Source organism: Atheta coriaria, unplaced genomic scaffold, assembly GCF_025399875.1.
Source record: "Atheta coriaria isolate IRGN ID8LTWV9N9 unplaced genomic scaffold, Caltech_Dcor_3.1 hic_scaffold_3_pilon, whole genome shotgun sequence".
Classification (NCBI taxonomy): domain Eukaryota; kingdom Metazoa; phylum Arthropoda; class Insecta; order Coleoptera; family Staphylinidae; genus Dalotia; species Dalotia coriaria.
In genome coordinates, this window is record NW_027045445.1 from 2,742,124 (window position 1) to 2,756,688 (window position 14,565).

Below are 14,565 nucleotides of genomic sequence, written 5' to 3' on the forward strand. Positions count from 1 at the left end.
TTAATACATTATTAAACTGATTGTTTGATAGGATGTGCATGAGGTTTGTTTTGTAACTTCAATTTTTGATCGGATGTCATTTTTGTTTGTGTACATAAATTTAAATTAATAAACTTATATAATAAATACCATTCTCAAATATTTGTTGGTGCAATCTTGAGATTCTCTTTTATTTATTTCGCTCAATTAAGTTATTATGTCCCATTGTAGTATTCTTGGTGCTAGTTGATACTGAACGTAATCATTTTGAGTAACTTCCGCTCTATACCTCTCTTCATACATGGAGGAAACAATTTCGTATCTTTTGTGCTAACGCACGATGTGTAACTTATTGTTGTGCACACATTGTTTGATTAATAAGACCTGCACGTGTATGTGAGTGAAGACACTGTTTAGCAGACAAACAAAGTTTCCAAACAAAAAAGCACAATAAGCATTCATCATCTCGGCAGATGATGAAGAAACCAGGTGCGTGATTAATTTAAAATTGGCGTATTCTTTAGAAGACTATTTAGTCATACATATCAACGCCACATCGCCCGCCAGGCAAGTGAGGCAAATTAACGTGGTCGACGATTTAATTTGGTGCGCACTCAATTAAACTGTTAGTAGCCTAGCGATCTTATTTGCCGCCATCGTGCATACTTGCTTTGCGTCAAACGCTACAGTTTGATGTGAAGAAGAAAGAGAAATTTGTTCGTCCAATAAAAACAGCGCAGCGATGGTAGCAGTGGCGAACGGCAGCCAGCGCCTTGGCATCAGAAAAGAACATTACGGTGATTTGCAACTGCGGGCTATCAGCGCGACGTTACGCCATCGGAAGGAATACGTCGGAGGCATCCCCGCATTCCAGGAGCCACTCTCTTGCGTCTAGCTCGCGCAGTGTGCAGTAAATACTTCACCGATCAAGCCATTGTGAACTCTCGGGACACAAATCTCGCGAGGAGGACGAACGCTGCCTCCCGACCCGCAGAAGCTGCAGGCCGAACGGGGTATCGTTGTCGTTTAGAGCGGACAATGCGCGCACTGCTGCGAGAACATCTTACTATCAGCGTTCGTAGCGTTGCCATCGCTGCGCTGGTATATGGCACTTCTAGCGTGGCGACCGTTACTTTGGCGTTGCGTACGTTAGCTTAGCATTGGCACTATCTCCAACCAAATGCCCCATTTCGCCTCCTTACCCCGTCCGAAAAACCGCCCAGTCACCGCATCAACCTTGCACCAACGTCGACGGGGGCTGCCCGCCCGCCAGCCCGGCAATAGTAATCTATTTTGAATGGTTACGAGTGCTGACTTCCCTTGTTCCTCTGCCGTCCATCTTTGGGCTGTCGCAGGATTCCCCGTCGAGTGTGCCACGCACAAATTTATATCCGTACGAGCGCAGCGAGATGATAAGACGACGACGCGTCTTGTGCCACGGTCCCTCGGTTTTCGGCTTTCTCATCTTCGCTCCTTTGCCCGCATCTTCTATGTATCCACAAACGCCATTGACGACAACCAAGAAATTAAATTTATTTGCAAGCGAACGAATTAAGCGACTTTCAGAGGGTAAATATTTATTTCTCTACGATGCTAATGTCGGTAATTTACTTCCGCCCAATCCAATGCCACCGCATCCCAAACGGGAGTGCGGCATGCCCCCGCAAGGAAACGCTGAATGGGTGATGGTGAGTTACGGACTGAGATTTGGCGGCAACGACGGCAAACGGCGCACATAAAATTCGGATTAAAAAGTGCACATCAACGCAAAGTTCGGATTGTCTCAGCGCTGGATTCAATCTGCGTAGGTTTGAGCTGAGCGATGAAAATGGGTGGATTGGTAGATTGGTGGCCATGGACTTCATGGATAATGCGTTTTACTGCTGCGGATTGTTTTCGCTCGTGGGAGTGTTTTTGCATTTTTGTTTTGTTTTGCTGTTTGTGTTGTTTCGGCGACAAGGCGAATGTTAATGGACGTACAACGAGAAGTCGCCGACGTCTATAAGTCAAGTTGGGCGAAAACGAAATAAAGCAACATGGCAATGTTTTGCCAGGCTCGGGAAAAACGCGGATAAACGAGGAAAATTTCATGCACAATCGTATGGTTACACGCTCGAGCAAAAGGGAAAGGAGCGATAGCTATGCTCCGTTCTCTCAGTCTGAATGTATCTCGCCCAGTTATAATATTGACTTTCTGTCTTAAACTTATAATTTACACCCCTTAACATTCGGGGTGTAAAAACGAGTCCCAGTCTCAAACGCATATGAATCATTATGATGAATTAACGACAAACATTTAGAAAACACCCCTCGCCTCCATCCGCAGCGTGGCACACCAGCATACACACAGTCACTCTCTTCATGCTTGCGTTCTCGCTTCACGTTTGCGCCCGTCGTGCCCGTTTCTCGTTCTCGTTTTCCCAATGTGTGCGAGCCATACATGTGTTAGAGGCATTTTCGCCGGCTCTACTAACGACGGGCACCACTATGTGACTTATTCCTCCAATCCGCATTCGTCACGAAAAAATACGCACAGTCGCAAAGTTACGAGCGCGGTCGTGGGCACCAAGCGCATAAATTTTCAATTTTTTTCATTATTATTTTTTTCGGCCCCGCGAAACAGCATCAACCTACTTCAGAATTTAGATGCGAATATCAATTCGCTGGGCCGGCGATAAATCAATGCAAATTATGAACACGCAGGAAAAAATAAAACGATAATTGAAACTTGAACAATATCGATTTGACATTCTAGCTTTCCGTCTCATAAACTTTCAAAACAATTACAACCCCCCAATTCCCGGTGTCTACTTCTTCACCGGCCGACTGACCATGAACGCCGGGTTTTTCGGAGAAAATTGCGAATTTGAAGCGCACAGCCTTGAAAAATTTGCGGTGGGTGACACATTGCCGGACATAAAAATGATTTCTGTCCGTGACTGAAGCGAAAAAAGTTGGCTAATGCCAAAAGCACATTGACGATACTTGCTCGGACTCGTAGATGTATGTCATGTTTATGTGCCTCTCGTTGTTCATACTTCGTCCTTTGTTTCACTGTTGGTGAGTACGTGGTCGACGACGAGTGCAACCCGGAGGCAAGGGCGGCCTGGCAATAACTACGTCGCAGTACGATCCCCGACGTCATTTCGGGAGCCGAATGACAGCTTGCTACAAAGATCGGGGACGATTTATGCGATTGGGAACCTTTTGTGTTTCACCTAAACGCACTGTGCATTAACAGCAATAAATCAATTTTATGGTTTTGTAAATCAAAAAGTTGCTTTAATGGTCTCGCGCCACGTCGATGTATTATGCATGAAACGTGATGGTGGCATCAGCGAGCGAGATCCCGAGATCGGAAAGCTTGGAGCCCCGCATTTTTACAGTGCCACATCGCTCATTTCGCTCGTCCAGCCCGTGTGCCCATAAGTCAACCCTCAAAATTTCGACCCGCAGGGAACTTTGGGAAAATTAACAAACAAACTTTATTGTTTCATAAATTCAGAAGATTAACAGATTGAAATGGTTTCGTAGTAATCTAGATCCAGTTGTTTTTTTTTCATCAAATTTTTGATTTTTGGTTATTTGACATTTGTTTTGAACTCTTTTGTTTTGTTAGGGGTACAGTATGCAATCTTCGAATGCATCTGGCAACGATCGAACACGGTGTCCACATAATAAACGTTTTCTTAATATTGTGTACGACATAACTGCTGACATGTATTGTATTCAAATTATCGGGGCATACAAAACGCCGATCGTGACCATTGCATCCATTCTTGCGCTGAGCCGCAAACCACAACGTCCACCAAACTTTTTCTCCATGTCTGCCTTCATTCCTTGCGTTTGTCGCGCGATGGCGAGTGCGCACAATATGCATTTGTGTGTTGAACGGCGCGCGTTCCTCATAAAATGACCATTAGTTGACAGATCTATGGGTGCGACCATAAAGGATTCTGCGGCTATCTACTCCAGCGATCGATATTTATTTTATATATTTATGCAATACTTTCCGCGCTTTCTGAGCCCAAGTAGCTGGATTCATTATCAAACAGTCATAAATACGCAACATTGGTGTAACGTTGGTGGCATTTGTTTGCATACTCAAACATTATAGAAAATAACGCATACTTGTATACGAAGATAGAAGAAATCATCAAATATGTATACGTTAAAAGCTGCGCCTCACGCATCATCAAAAATGATGATAAGAAGCGGTGAATCACTACTTCAACACGCTCGTAGGCGATGAATTTGAGCGGAACGTGTTTAATGCAGCTAATAACGTTTTGCTTTTACCGGTACGAAAACTTGACTGTCGTAAAGCACGCTCGCAAAAATTACCGAAAAAGGCACGCACCCTCATAATTTCCAAAGCCATGTTTCTTTCCTGTTTGTTTCACTTGTAGTGATACACATCCTCCACCATCAACGTATGTCATTGTGTTAATTTTCATGCGGTAAGTGAAAAGTGCACTTATCACAAGTCCACAGGTTTAATATTTAAAGAAGCAAAACCATAAAATGTAAAGTTGATTATACTTGATTCTAATGATGACAGATACCTACTCCAATGTCTAAAAAACTTTGGGGAACGAGTCTTATCAACTTTTCGAGGCGTACGCCACTGTTTAATTGCGACATAAAATGCAACAAATCAAATTTTAAGAGAAAATCTAATTCCACCCCGCCTTGACTTCGACGTCGCCCTACGCAGCAACGGTATATAATATAATATTATGACTGTATGATGATGGTGCGGTTGATACGCCGCTTCTGCCGCCGCCAGTTCAACTTAATGGCTGTGACGCTCGACGTGATGAAAGAAGCCAAGAAAGTGGATCCGACCGAATCGGGGTGGCGGTTGGCTGGTTAACTTTCGCTGGGTTTTTGCATCTATACGTCGTCATGTATTTACGCAGCAAATGGCAACGTCAAAAGGATCCAACATCCAAGTGCGGAAAAATGAATGGATCCACAGCATAGGAACACGTGGATCACTCCGTCCTTGTTGCGCATTTCGAGCCTTGTTCAGACGTCGCAGCTTGCAAGAGTTCCGAACCCATATCCATAAATTAGCAACAGTAGCGAAAATTTGGTGCGAAAGCGCGAGGGGCGCGAGACGACGAGATATCCGCGCAAAGTGTGGAGATGTGTAGTCGGTGGAACGGCTACGATCGCGGAAAGCAGCCGGCCGAACGGTACCGCCATGTGATGTAAACCGAAAAGGCACTAAATCTGCTCTTATTATCTAAATGGCCGATGGAGTATTTGCAGACGCCGCTCGCTCAAACGGCCTGGTGCCGGCGGTTTCTCACTTCTACAGATTACCATCACTCATTACATAACTCTACAGATTAACTCGCCCAAGTTAATTGTATTAATGTTTTTCGCTCTGCCACTGTACTGGTTTCTCATTTAAATGTAACCAATACAACCTGAAATTGTTAAATGGGAAAAGCAGTAAATGAGTAAGTATAAATATAATTTTTATAACATATATTTTATTTGAGCTTTTTCATTGCAATCAAATACAACAAAATATTTTTAAATAAAAGTTCGATCTCTCAACACAAAAAAGAGCTTTGCCTTGATTATTCAGCTATGCGTATACATTCTTGTATTATTCAGTTTATAATATTTGTTTAATAATTAATTAATTACTGATAAATAGTTTTGTTTTTGTTTAATTTTTAGTTCTCCATTTTGCATCATTATTTTCGTGTTTTGTTTAAAAGTATTTTTTATTTAAAAATTCTTTCTTGGAAGAATGAGATATTACGAGATAATACGTATACGAATGTTTTGTATTTCCTTATCAACCAATCAACCAATACTAGGTATAAGAATCAATCAATCATTCACAATGGTTGCTTATTCTCTCTCACATGTTGTAGTTTCACTGCGTGTTTCATCGATGTGATTAAAAAGCGTTATCCAATTATGAAACCTGAACAATTTCACGATTTCAAGAGGCATTGAATAACTTGCTCCTCTCAAATGAGTTTTTTTTGTTTAATTTTTATTTAAGTTTGCTTTATTGTAAGATGGCTTACCTTAATATTTAAATATTACAAATACGGAACCATTGAAACTACAGATTTTTCGTTCAGTTTTATTATAACTAGTATTTTTACAAGTATAATTACAAGAATCATCATTTTGAAATACTCACTTTTTGTGTTTCACTAATTTATGCAAACAACCTTTCTCTTTGTCTTTATAATTCACATATCGAAATATTCTATCTTTACAGTTACGATTTATTTGTAAATAATTTAATTAAATCTCGTTCGTCTTGAGTACGATTTCGACTTTGTGATTCTTAGAATGGTTGGAATACGAGACAATTACTCAATTGAACCTCTGTTTGCAGACTTGCAGACTCAAACTGGAAATGCGCTTACTTTGAGTAATCGCTGTGATTGAGAAGCATCACTTCGTACGGTTTCGTCTCATTGTTGTATGCAGATTTTTTGCGTGAAAGTAGAACCACATCATTCAACCATCGCGAGTTATTAATGTCTACATACGTTTATGTTTTAATTTTCTTCTTGTATGTACATGCCCTATAATTTAGTAGTATACATCTTAAATACTGACTTAAGTTTATTTCTGCATCGTAATCATCAACGCGCATTTGCACTCTGGTTTGCCCTCCCTTGGCTACCTGCGCGTCACAATTTTATCCATTCTGGTTTATGCGCAACATCCCACTGTAAGTACAAACTATATATACACGCATGGATGCTGTAAGATTTGTTCACCTAGTAATCTACATATTATATGACTTCCAACAATTTGTGTCTGTTTCGTAATTTTCCGCTTAGGAATGCTTTAAATAGCTAAATTAGTTTACATATTTAAAGTTCGTATAACAAGTAAATCACTTTGTTTTGTTTGTTTGTATTTCACATTCAGTTGGCTTTCGCTTGCGATTCGTTCGTAACGTAAAAAATCATCAGGATAGTTTTCGTTTTGTATGCTTGCAATGAGAGGAGAAAGAGTAATTTACATTCAATATATTCATCAGTGTATGCCATTATTCATGTTAGATCTATGCTATTTAAATAATTAGAAATTATCATTTTTATTACTAAATTGGTTTTGCTGTAGCAAGATATGATAACATCACAAAATACAAGAACACCGCTTAGCGGCACTCTTCAATAATTTTACATATATTTATTATTATACATATTATGATTTCACTGTTTGCAAATTAGTCGCGTTTGAAATCGCGCGTCGCATCTTGATTTGAAAACCCAATTAGCTGATTAAATCTATCCCATTCTTGCAATAAGAATAAGTCTGTACACGTACAAGTATTTGTAGGAATGCTACCGAGAAAATAAAATGAATAATTACACAATGCGTCCCTTCGATTGATCTGTTGATCAATTTATCACTTCGCCCGTTACACGTATTTGCTAGACAGTTGCTTAGCGAGTTCGGTATACTTGAGGAATTTTGAATGTGGACTTTCTTCAAAGCCGCCGCTGGATGGTGGACTCTTACTGCCGGTGGAACCTGGCCCACTGGTGCCTGTCACAGGAGCAGATGACTTACCTCCTGGTGTAGAGGCACCAGAACCGGATGGTTGTTGTGACGATGCTGCTTTCAGTGCAACCGGATCGGGAATAACACCATCTTTAACGAAATGCATTTTGGATAAGTGGTGTCGGTACGCGCCCTTTGAGATAAATGGCGTGTCACAGAAAGCGCACTTCATAATTGAATCTGATGTCATCACAGCATCATTGCAGGCCCAGCTGAAAGCCAATATGGCGCCCGGTGTGGTACTGCTGGAGGTGGATGCAGCGGTTGTGGTGGTGTTTGACGATGAAGATGTTGAAGCAGCCGCACCGCCTCCACCGCTGCGATTGTTTGTGTGATGTGTTTCAGTCTTATCACATAGTTTCTGCAATGCTGCCAGAGGATGACTGCTGCCACGTTTGCTGCCCCCAGCATTTTCGGCTGGCGCGGCGTTTCCTGACAAACTGTCAAACATTGAGCTCAGTGCACCCAAACTACCACCACCTGCCGATTTACGATCACCGTTAGTACTGCGCGGGGTACCGGATCGGTCACTAGACGCCGGACTGCTGGTACTGTTCCGGCATGGACTTTCTTCAGGCGTGCGACGATGCGGACTACTCGTAGGTGTTCGCATTGAGTGGTGTTTCTTCTCTTCCTCTTTGATTGTAGGGCCGTTGCTAGCAAAACTGCTCTTATCATCTTCTTCTTCCTCGATTTCTTTTTTGATTTTCAAATCTTCGACTTCATCGTCATCGATTTCCTTCTTGATGTTATTGCAGACATCCGCGTCCGGCATGTGTTTTTCGACGCTCGGCGATTTGTCGCGTTTGTCGGGCGTCGATCGCGGTGTCGAAGATATCGGCACTCCTGGCGGTTCCATTTTCCGCTCCGGCGTGAGCGCGTCCACTCTGCTGCTACCCCGCTCCGATATCGAACTCGATTCACTGCCGCTGCGCTCTCGACGGCCGTAATGCTGACTTTGCTGTTGATGATAGTTGCGCAATAAATTCATCGTCTGGGCATCGACTAACGGCTTGGTATAATCGACGCTCTCGTCGATTCCCAGTCGCTTGAGTATACTGGAGCCCATTGGGGCGGCTGTTGGTCCCTGACCTGGAAAGGAGGCGTTCTGCCTACCGCGTGAATCGAAACTCTTTTCGATCAGTTTCTCGATGGCATTTAGTACGGAGGGCGATGAACCATTGTTGTTGTCACCCACCGTTGGCTCCTTGTTGGAGCCTGCGGTAGGCGAGCGTAATTGCGGAGAGGGTGACTTTTTAGTTTTGCTGCTTTCGCGAGGTTCAGGTGGCAGAATATTGCTCGACATCAGTGCGTTTTTGAGGAAATTTCTTTGGTTGCTTGTCATGCCGACACATTGCCGTATATGATCAACGAACATGGACGTTTCAATCTTGTTGCCGCATTTTTCACAAGTTATACGTCCGGCGCCCCCACCACTTGAATCCCGCTTATCCATAGCAGGGCTGTCACCATTTTTGAATTCATGCTGGGCGCGCTCCAACTCAAGCAATTTGCGAACTGGTAGAGATTTCTTTCGTTTTTCGCGTGTCTGTCGCCGACGACCACCGCTTTCTGTAATTGAGCGCATGATGTGCTCCTTGTAGTGCGAGTTCTTCACCATGTGATTACTCAATTCCTTGAGGGAGCTGAATGCCTGGTCGCACACCTTGCATGTCAGCACGGCGCTGACATGACTGCTTGTGCTTCCGGGTGGTCCGCCACTGCCCGGTCCACCACTACCGCCGCCCCCTCCGCTGTTGCCGTTTTTTGGATCGTCACTGGAACGCCACGAGATGATCTGCTCCTGCGAGATGATGTTCGTGTAATGCTGCGTCTGTTGCATGTGACTAGTCATTTCAGCTAATGAACGGAAACTTTGCCCGCACCACATGCACTTGAGTATTTGGCGCGTTTGCTCGGCGCCTTTGCCCAACCACACGTCCTGGCCGCGCACTAATTTTCGCGGCAGAGGCATCGTCTCCTTGATGAGTAAATTCAAGTCCGACTGATTTGGCTTGCTAGAGTTTGACGAGGAGGAACTTGTATTGGTGTTCGACGGCGACGAGGTTTGAAGCTGATGTTGTGGAGGAGCAATGGGCGTTGATTGCGGCATCGGTGGGACGGGAACGTTTACGCCACAATGCTTGGCTTCCTTCATGTGCGTAGTCATCGCGGCCAAACTGGGGAAGCTTTGTTTGCACCACACGCACTTTAACACATCTTTTGCTTGCTCAGCACCTTTGTTAAGCCAATGTGATTGCCATGCACTGTGACGACTACTGGCGGAGTTCGCTGAAGCACCACCACTGTTAGCCATTGACCGAAAGAGATCTTCACCACCGAGTTTGCTAAGTTCGCTCATCTTCTCCAAAGCCTTGGTTGCGTCACTAGGAGTAGGTGTTGCGTGCTTCATTTTTCCATTCCACAAATCCGGTGATGGGCTAGTCTTCGGTGATAAACTAGCAACCGCCACAGCTGCAGCAAAATACGGTAAGTGCTGAGCAGCCACTGGCGAAGACCATGCTGGAATGCCAGGTTTTGCGTAGTCACCTGTGCGTTGTTTGCGCGATGGTGGCTGAGAACTTTGGTCATCTGATGTGCGTTTCCGCGTCGTCACTGACAAATCTAGAGGACTATTAACAGGCCCATCCGGTGGTGGTGTGCTAGTTTTGCTAAGGTTCATCACATCACTATCGGATTCTGATTGTTCACTTTTCGAAGAACGTTTGCTAAAGTCCAATATACATTCCCCGGAGGGTGATGGTGATTGCAGCCGCAATTCCGATGGATGTCCCGGCGGCGACGATGATGATGTGACCAGTGGCGAAATTGCGTTGCGGTTGAACGCAGGAGGTAGCGGTGAGGTCATCATCAGCCTATGAGAGTGTTGAGCCGCCGCGGCAGCGGCGTTCAGGTACGCAGCCATGGCGGCAGACTGAGGAGGCAGCAAAGCTGCAGCGGCTGCGGCCGGCAAAGTGGGTGGTAATGCAACACCAACCGGACTTAACGCCGTCGCCGCGAGTGGTACACTGCGTAGAAGGCTACCGCGGTCTGAAAATGCAGATTCACCGGACGGACACCGAGGTGATTCGCCAGAATCGCGCGACCTGCATCTTGGGCTTGTCATCTCCCTGCAATAACAGAAACGAGAAGCGTCAGTCATCGGCTCTTTATGCTTTTATGCAAACGCGGCCGTGCAATCAAATCTAATATGCACACGCACACATGCGCAACTCGTTATCGCGCCGACGAGGCTTTACTAAATGAAGTTTGGTAAATTATGAAAGCTCCCGCTAAGTTTTCATAGCTCTGCGGGCAGTGCGGCATAGCACTCAATGCATAGTGTTTGCGCGGCATGGTGTAAAAGTGTTTGCTCTCTAATGATTTACGACAATGGCGGCAAGCGCGCGGGCTCCGTCAAGGAGAACTCGACTAAATATTGCCTCCTATTTCAAACGCGAGAAAACTAAAGTGCCGACTGGTAAGCAGGGCCAATCCTAAATAATCACACGGTTGTGCGTTTGTGTGCATTGCGCTGCGATCGTCGTACTTCAAACATCCTTTGTTCAAAAAGCGACATGCAAGGTGCAATAAAGATCGAGTGCCTACCTTTCGACCAGGTGATTCGGTGTGTCTTCGGCAATTGATCGAGGACTACGCGGTGATGCTGGATCGCCGGGTGCTGGCGAATTGACATCATCGTCCGGCACCGGTGATGCAGCTGAAGTTGGTGTCATCGAGCCGGATTCTTCGTCGGCGTCTAACTTATCGCCGTCTTCGGGGCAACCTTCCTCACCTCCTTCCCCTGTAAAGACAAAAACACCACATTAGTGACACATCATTTGATATTAAATTCAAGTTGTAAATTGTTACGGAGAGTTAATGGTGTATAAGAAACATATTTTACTTCGTATTTGACAATAGACCAAGATTGATGCGCCTGATAAATATATAATAAACACGATGAAAATATCCGAGTGCGAAGACACAAACAAACTTGACGACGTTTGATTAGAATATTGTTTTGAAACTCGTGATGATATGGCTGCGATCCCATTTGAAGATATTCTTGAAAAGTTGCGCTCGTATTGGTACAGTGAGAACTCTCAACCATAATGCACCCGATCGTATCTCATGATTTGTATTCGAAAATATCGCGCGAAGTAAAAGAGCTTTTCATTCTGGAATGGAATGAACAGACAATACTGAAATAATAAAACAATGCGCTATGAGATTTTGACGCGCATGATTTTTACAAAGCAAAAGTCATCTGTTTTTATTGTTTTAGCCGTAATATTCACTGAATTGCTACTGTGCAAGTGAATTTCATGTGTTTATAATGATATTGCACTGAAATCGATGCGCAAAAAGGAATAAGACGAGATACCATTCTATTGCACATGCGATATGTGTGCATACGCAACAGAAGCGCGCGGCAAACCGAAATACATGTAATTATTGTCAATGCGCGGAAAGCAGGGATCCGCCAGCAGGATTCGATTAAATCCTGGAAAAGGCGGAGTAAAGTCGCTCCGAACGCGTCTCGCTGACCAATGCTTTTGCCGCGTTCGGCACAACATGTAGATACGGCAGCTTTGCTGAAACTAATTACGCTGATTTATGTTGCCATTGTTCATTGTTGCTCCGCGTTTGGACAGTTCGGAGACATACGTGCACGCCCCTGCTCGCTCGTCGTTGTTGCTTTTGTTGCCGTTCGCTAGCTGCCTGCTGCCGCTGACTGGATGGCTGCTCACAGGTACGCAGGGCTAAATCGGCCGCATCGCAATAATGTGCAAGTGCATGCGCAACTTTCATAAACTTACAACTTACAACATCCACACACATGCACACGTGTCGAGTGCGCCTCTGTTGATATGTATTCGTCCGTGGCGCGCGGAGTTGTCACCGCGTGCTTTAGTATGGCACGCCGTGTGTCGCGCGATGCAACCGGTTTGGCATAACTACCAGCAACTCAAGACGGGCCACGAGTGCCACCATCTCGGACGCGGGTACTCGGGAGCGCCGCAGTGGCCGCGCAGTCCAGAGGCATCCTTATAATGCTGTCGTCGTCTGTCCTGGCCGCCACTTGACAGAAACTGCATTGCACGAGCGAGCAAGCGCAGCCGGTCGGCACTGATGCTATCAACAAATTGTTCATGTTAGGGGCCGGTTACATACCGATCGCGGATCGCGCGTCGTTCCTCCGTTTGGCATTTTGCGCCCGTTTTGCGCCGCGGTTTTACTTCTTATTTGCCTGCCTCTTGCATGCGAAAGGTCTTCCAGCTTAATTCAATAAATTGGTGCGATCTGATCATGTGTTTTTGAGTTGTTGCACCATTCATTAGCGAATCCAATCTGATACCCAACATGCAGACGACGCAAGGGCCACATTACGTTTTTTTCGCGTTTTTTCGCAAAATAAGTGTGCTGATTGTGGAGCTTCGACCTTCGACACAGCAAATTCGCAGAATTAACAAGCTCCGCATTCATAAACCATGCTCCCCTGCAATTGGCCTTCTGTTTATGTGGCGCATGGTTCTCGCAGCGCGGTGCATGCATGCGCTCAGACTGATTAGATAAGTCGCTTCTGGTTCTGCGCGCAGCAGATCGTCCCGGAGAAGAAATGAAAGACAATGGTCTATAAATCAGGAAGGGCGAGGCAAGGGGTCATAACATAATAGGAATATAAGCGCGATGCAGTTTCCTATAGCTCACAATCACGACGTGCGCGCTTCACCCGCACGGACATTAAACGTACGTATACAAATACACGCCGTGGCGGCCCGCACACACAAACCGAGTATTCAGAAACTTATTAGAGCCATTACGCCCGGAGCCAATTAACCAAATTGCCGCGCGCGCCCGAGACTGAGCTGTAAAATACTTTAGCCGGATGGTATTTGCCTCCCGTCCTACTGGCCGCACCACTAAACAAGCTGAACTGCATTACAGAAGCCCCTTGCGATGAAAACAACTCCGCGACGTTTGATAGAAAATACAATTAAAAAAATAAACATAAAGAAGTTAGTTTTATTGAAAAACCTTTAAAAGTTTTTATTATGCAAATATATCCCTCAGGAGTTAATAAATAAACAGAAGCTAAATAAACTAATAAATCATCAAATTTCACGCCAATGCCAACACGCTAATAAGATATTTCCAACGACTGATTCTCCTGGATACTCCAGTCTATCTTGATTACAACATTTAAAGATTGGGAATAACATACTCGGGGGCGGGTGCAGTAGGAGTAGTACGTGGATAAGAGCGCCGTGTGTGCGCCGGTGATTAATTTCCGCTACGTGGTGGCCCCCGAGAGGCGGCTATCGTATTAATCCGTGTGCGCTCAGAGCACCGTAGTGGCGCGCCAAGGTGTTGGTGTTGGTGGTGTTGGGCTGCAGCGCTAGTTGGAATCAAACCAAACAACGGTCAGTTTCGTTGATGAGACCGGGCAAACTTCATTAGACGTGTCTGCGCTTCGATTACCGAACGGTTTTGCGGGCGAGGAACGTCGAAATAAGATTTCTCACCTAAGCTCCCACCGGATCTGGCTCAGCACATGCTACAGAGAGCATCACGGGTTCGGACGTGCGCGATCCGTGGCGATCTCCTACGTGGTGCGACCGACCAACGGCAAGCGCTCGACTCGTAATCGTTGAATCGTATCGAACGATGCATATTAAGACGCTTCGCTTCGATAATCATCCCGACCAGAACCACTACACTCGGGCCAGCAACGTCTTCTTCATGACATTGTTGATGCACGTCATGTTCGAGGAGCAGCGAGAGATGAGGCAGCATTTCTGCAACGACGTCAAACTTGACTCGACAATGGAGCGACGCGGACGAAAAGCGCAGTTTGTTCCAGGTCCCAGGAGAGGCTCTATCAAAACAGACCGGCGATCGAGGAGCGGCCGGAATACTCGTGTACTCGAGTGGGCGCGTTGTCATTGATGCGGCCCTGCGCGTCTGCACTTGAGAAAAACGTCCATCACACGGATCACTCAAATCCAATCAACATCTCTT

General features: G+C 45.2%; 1 protein-coding gene across 3 annotated transcripts in view; it reads right to left on the reverse strand.

Annotated features, from left to right (window-relative positions):
- Positions 1-5,463: 5,463 nt before the first annotated feature.
- tio (zinc finger domain-containing protein tiptop) overlaps positions 5,464-14,565 on the reverse strand; it is a 65,853-nt gene continuing 56,751 nt past the window's right edge. For 2 of the 3 annotated variants that reach the window (XM_065317394.1, XM_065317397.1), the window contains exons 2-3: positions 11,149-11,344; positions 5,464-10,670 (exon numbers count right to left, since the gene is read on the reverse strand). In XM_065317394.1, coding sequence (XP_065173466.1) covers positions 7,397-10,670; positions 11,149-11,344 — 3,470 coding nt within the window. In that variant the 3' untranslated portion in view covers positions 5,464-7,396. Of the gene's footprint in view, positions 10,671-11,148; positions 11,345-14,069; positions 14,163-14,565 lie in introns of those variants that run through there. The other variant, XM_065317395.1, reaches the window with a different exon arrangement.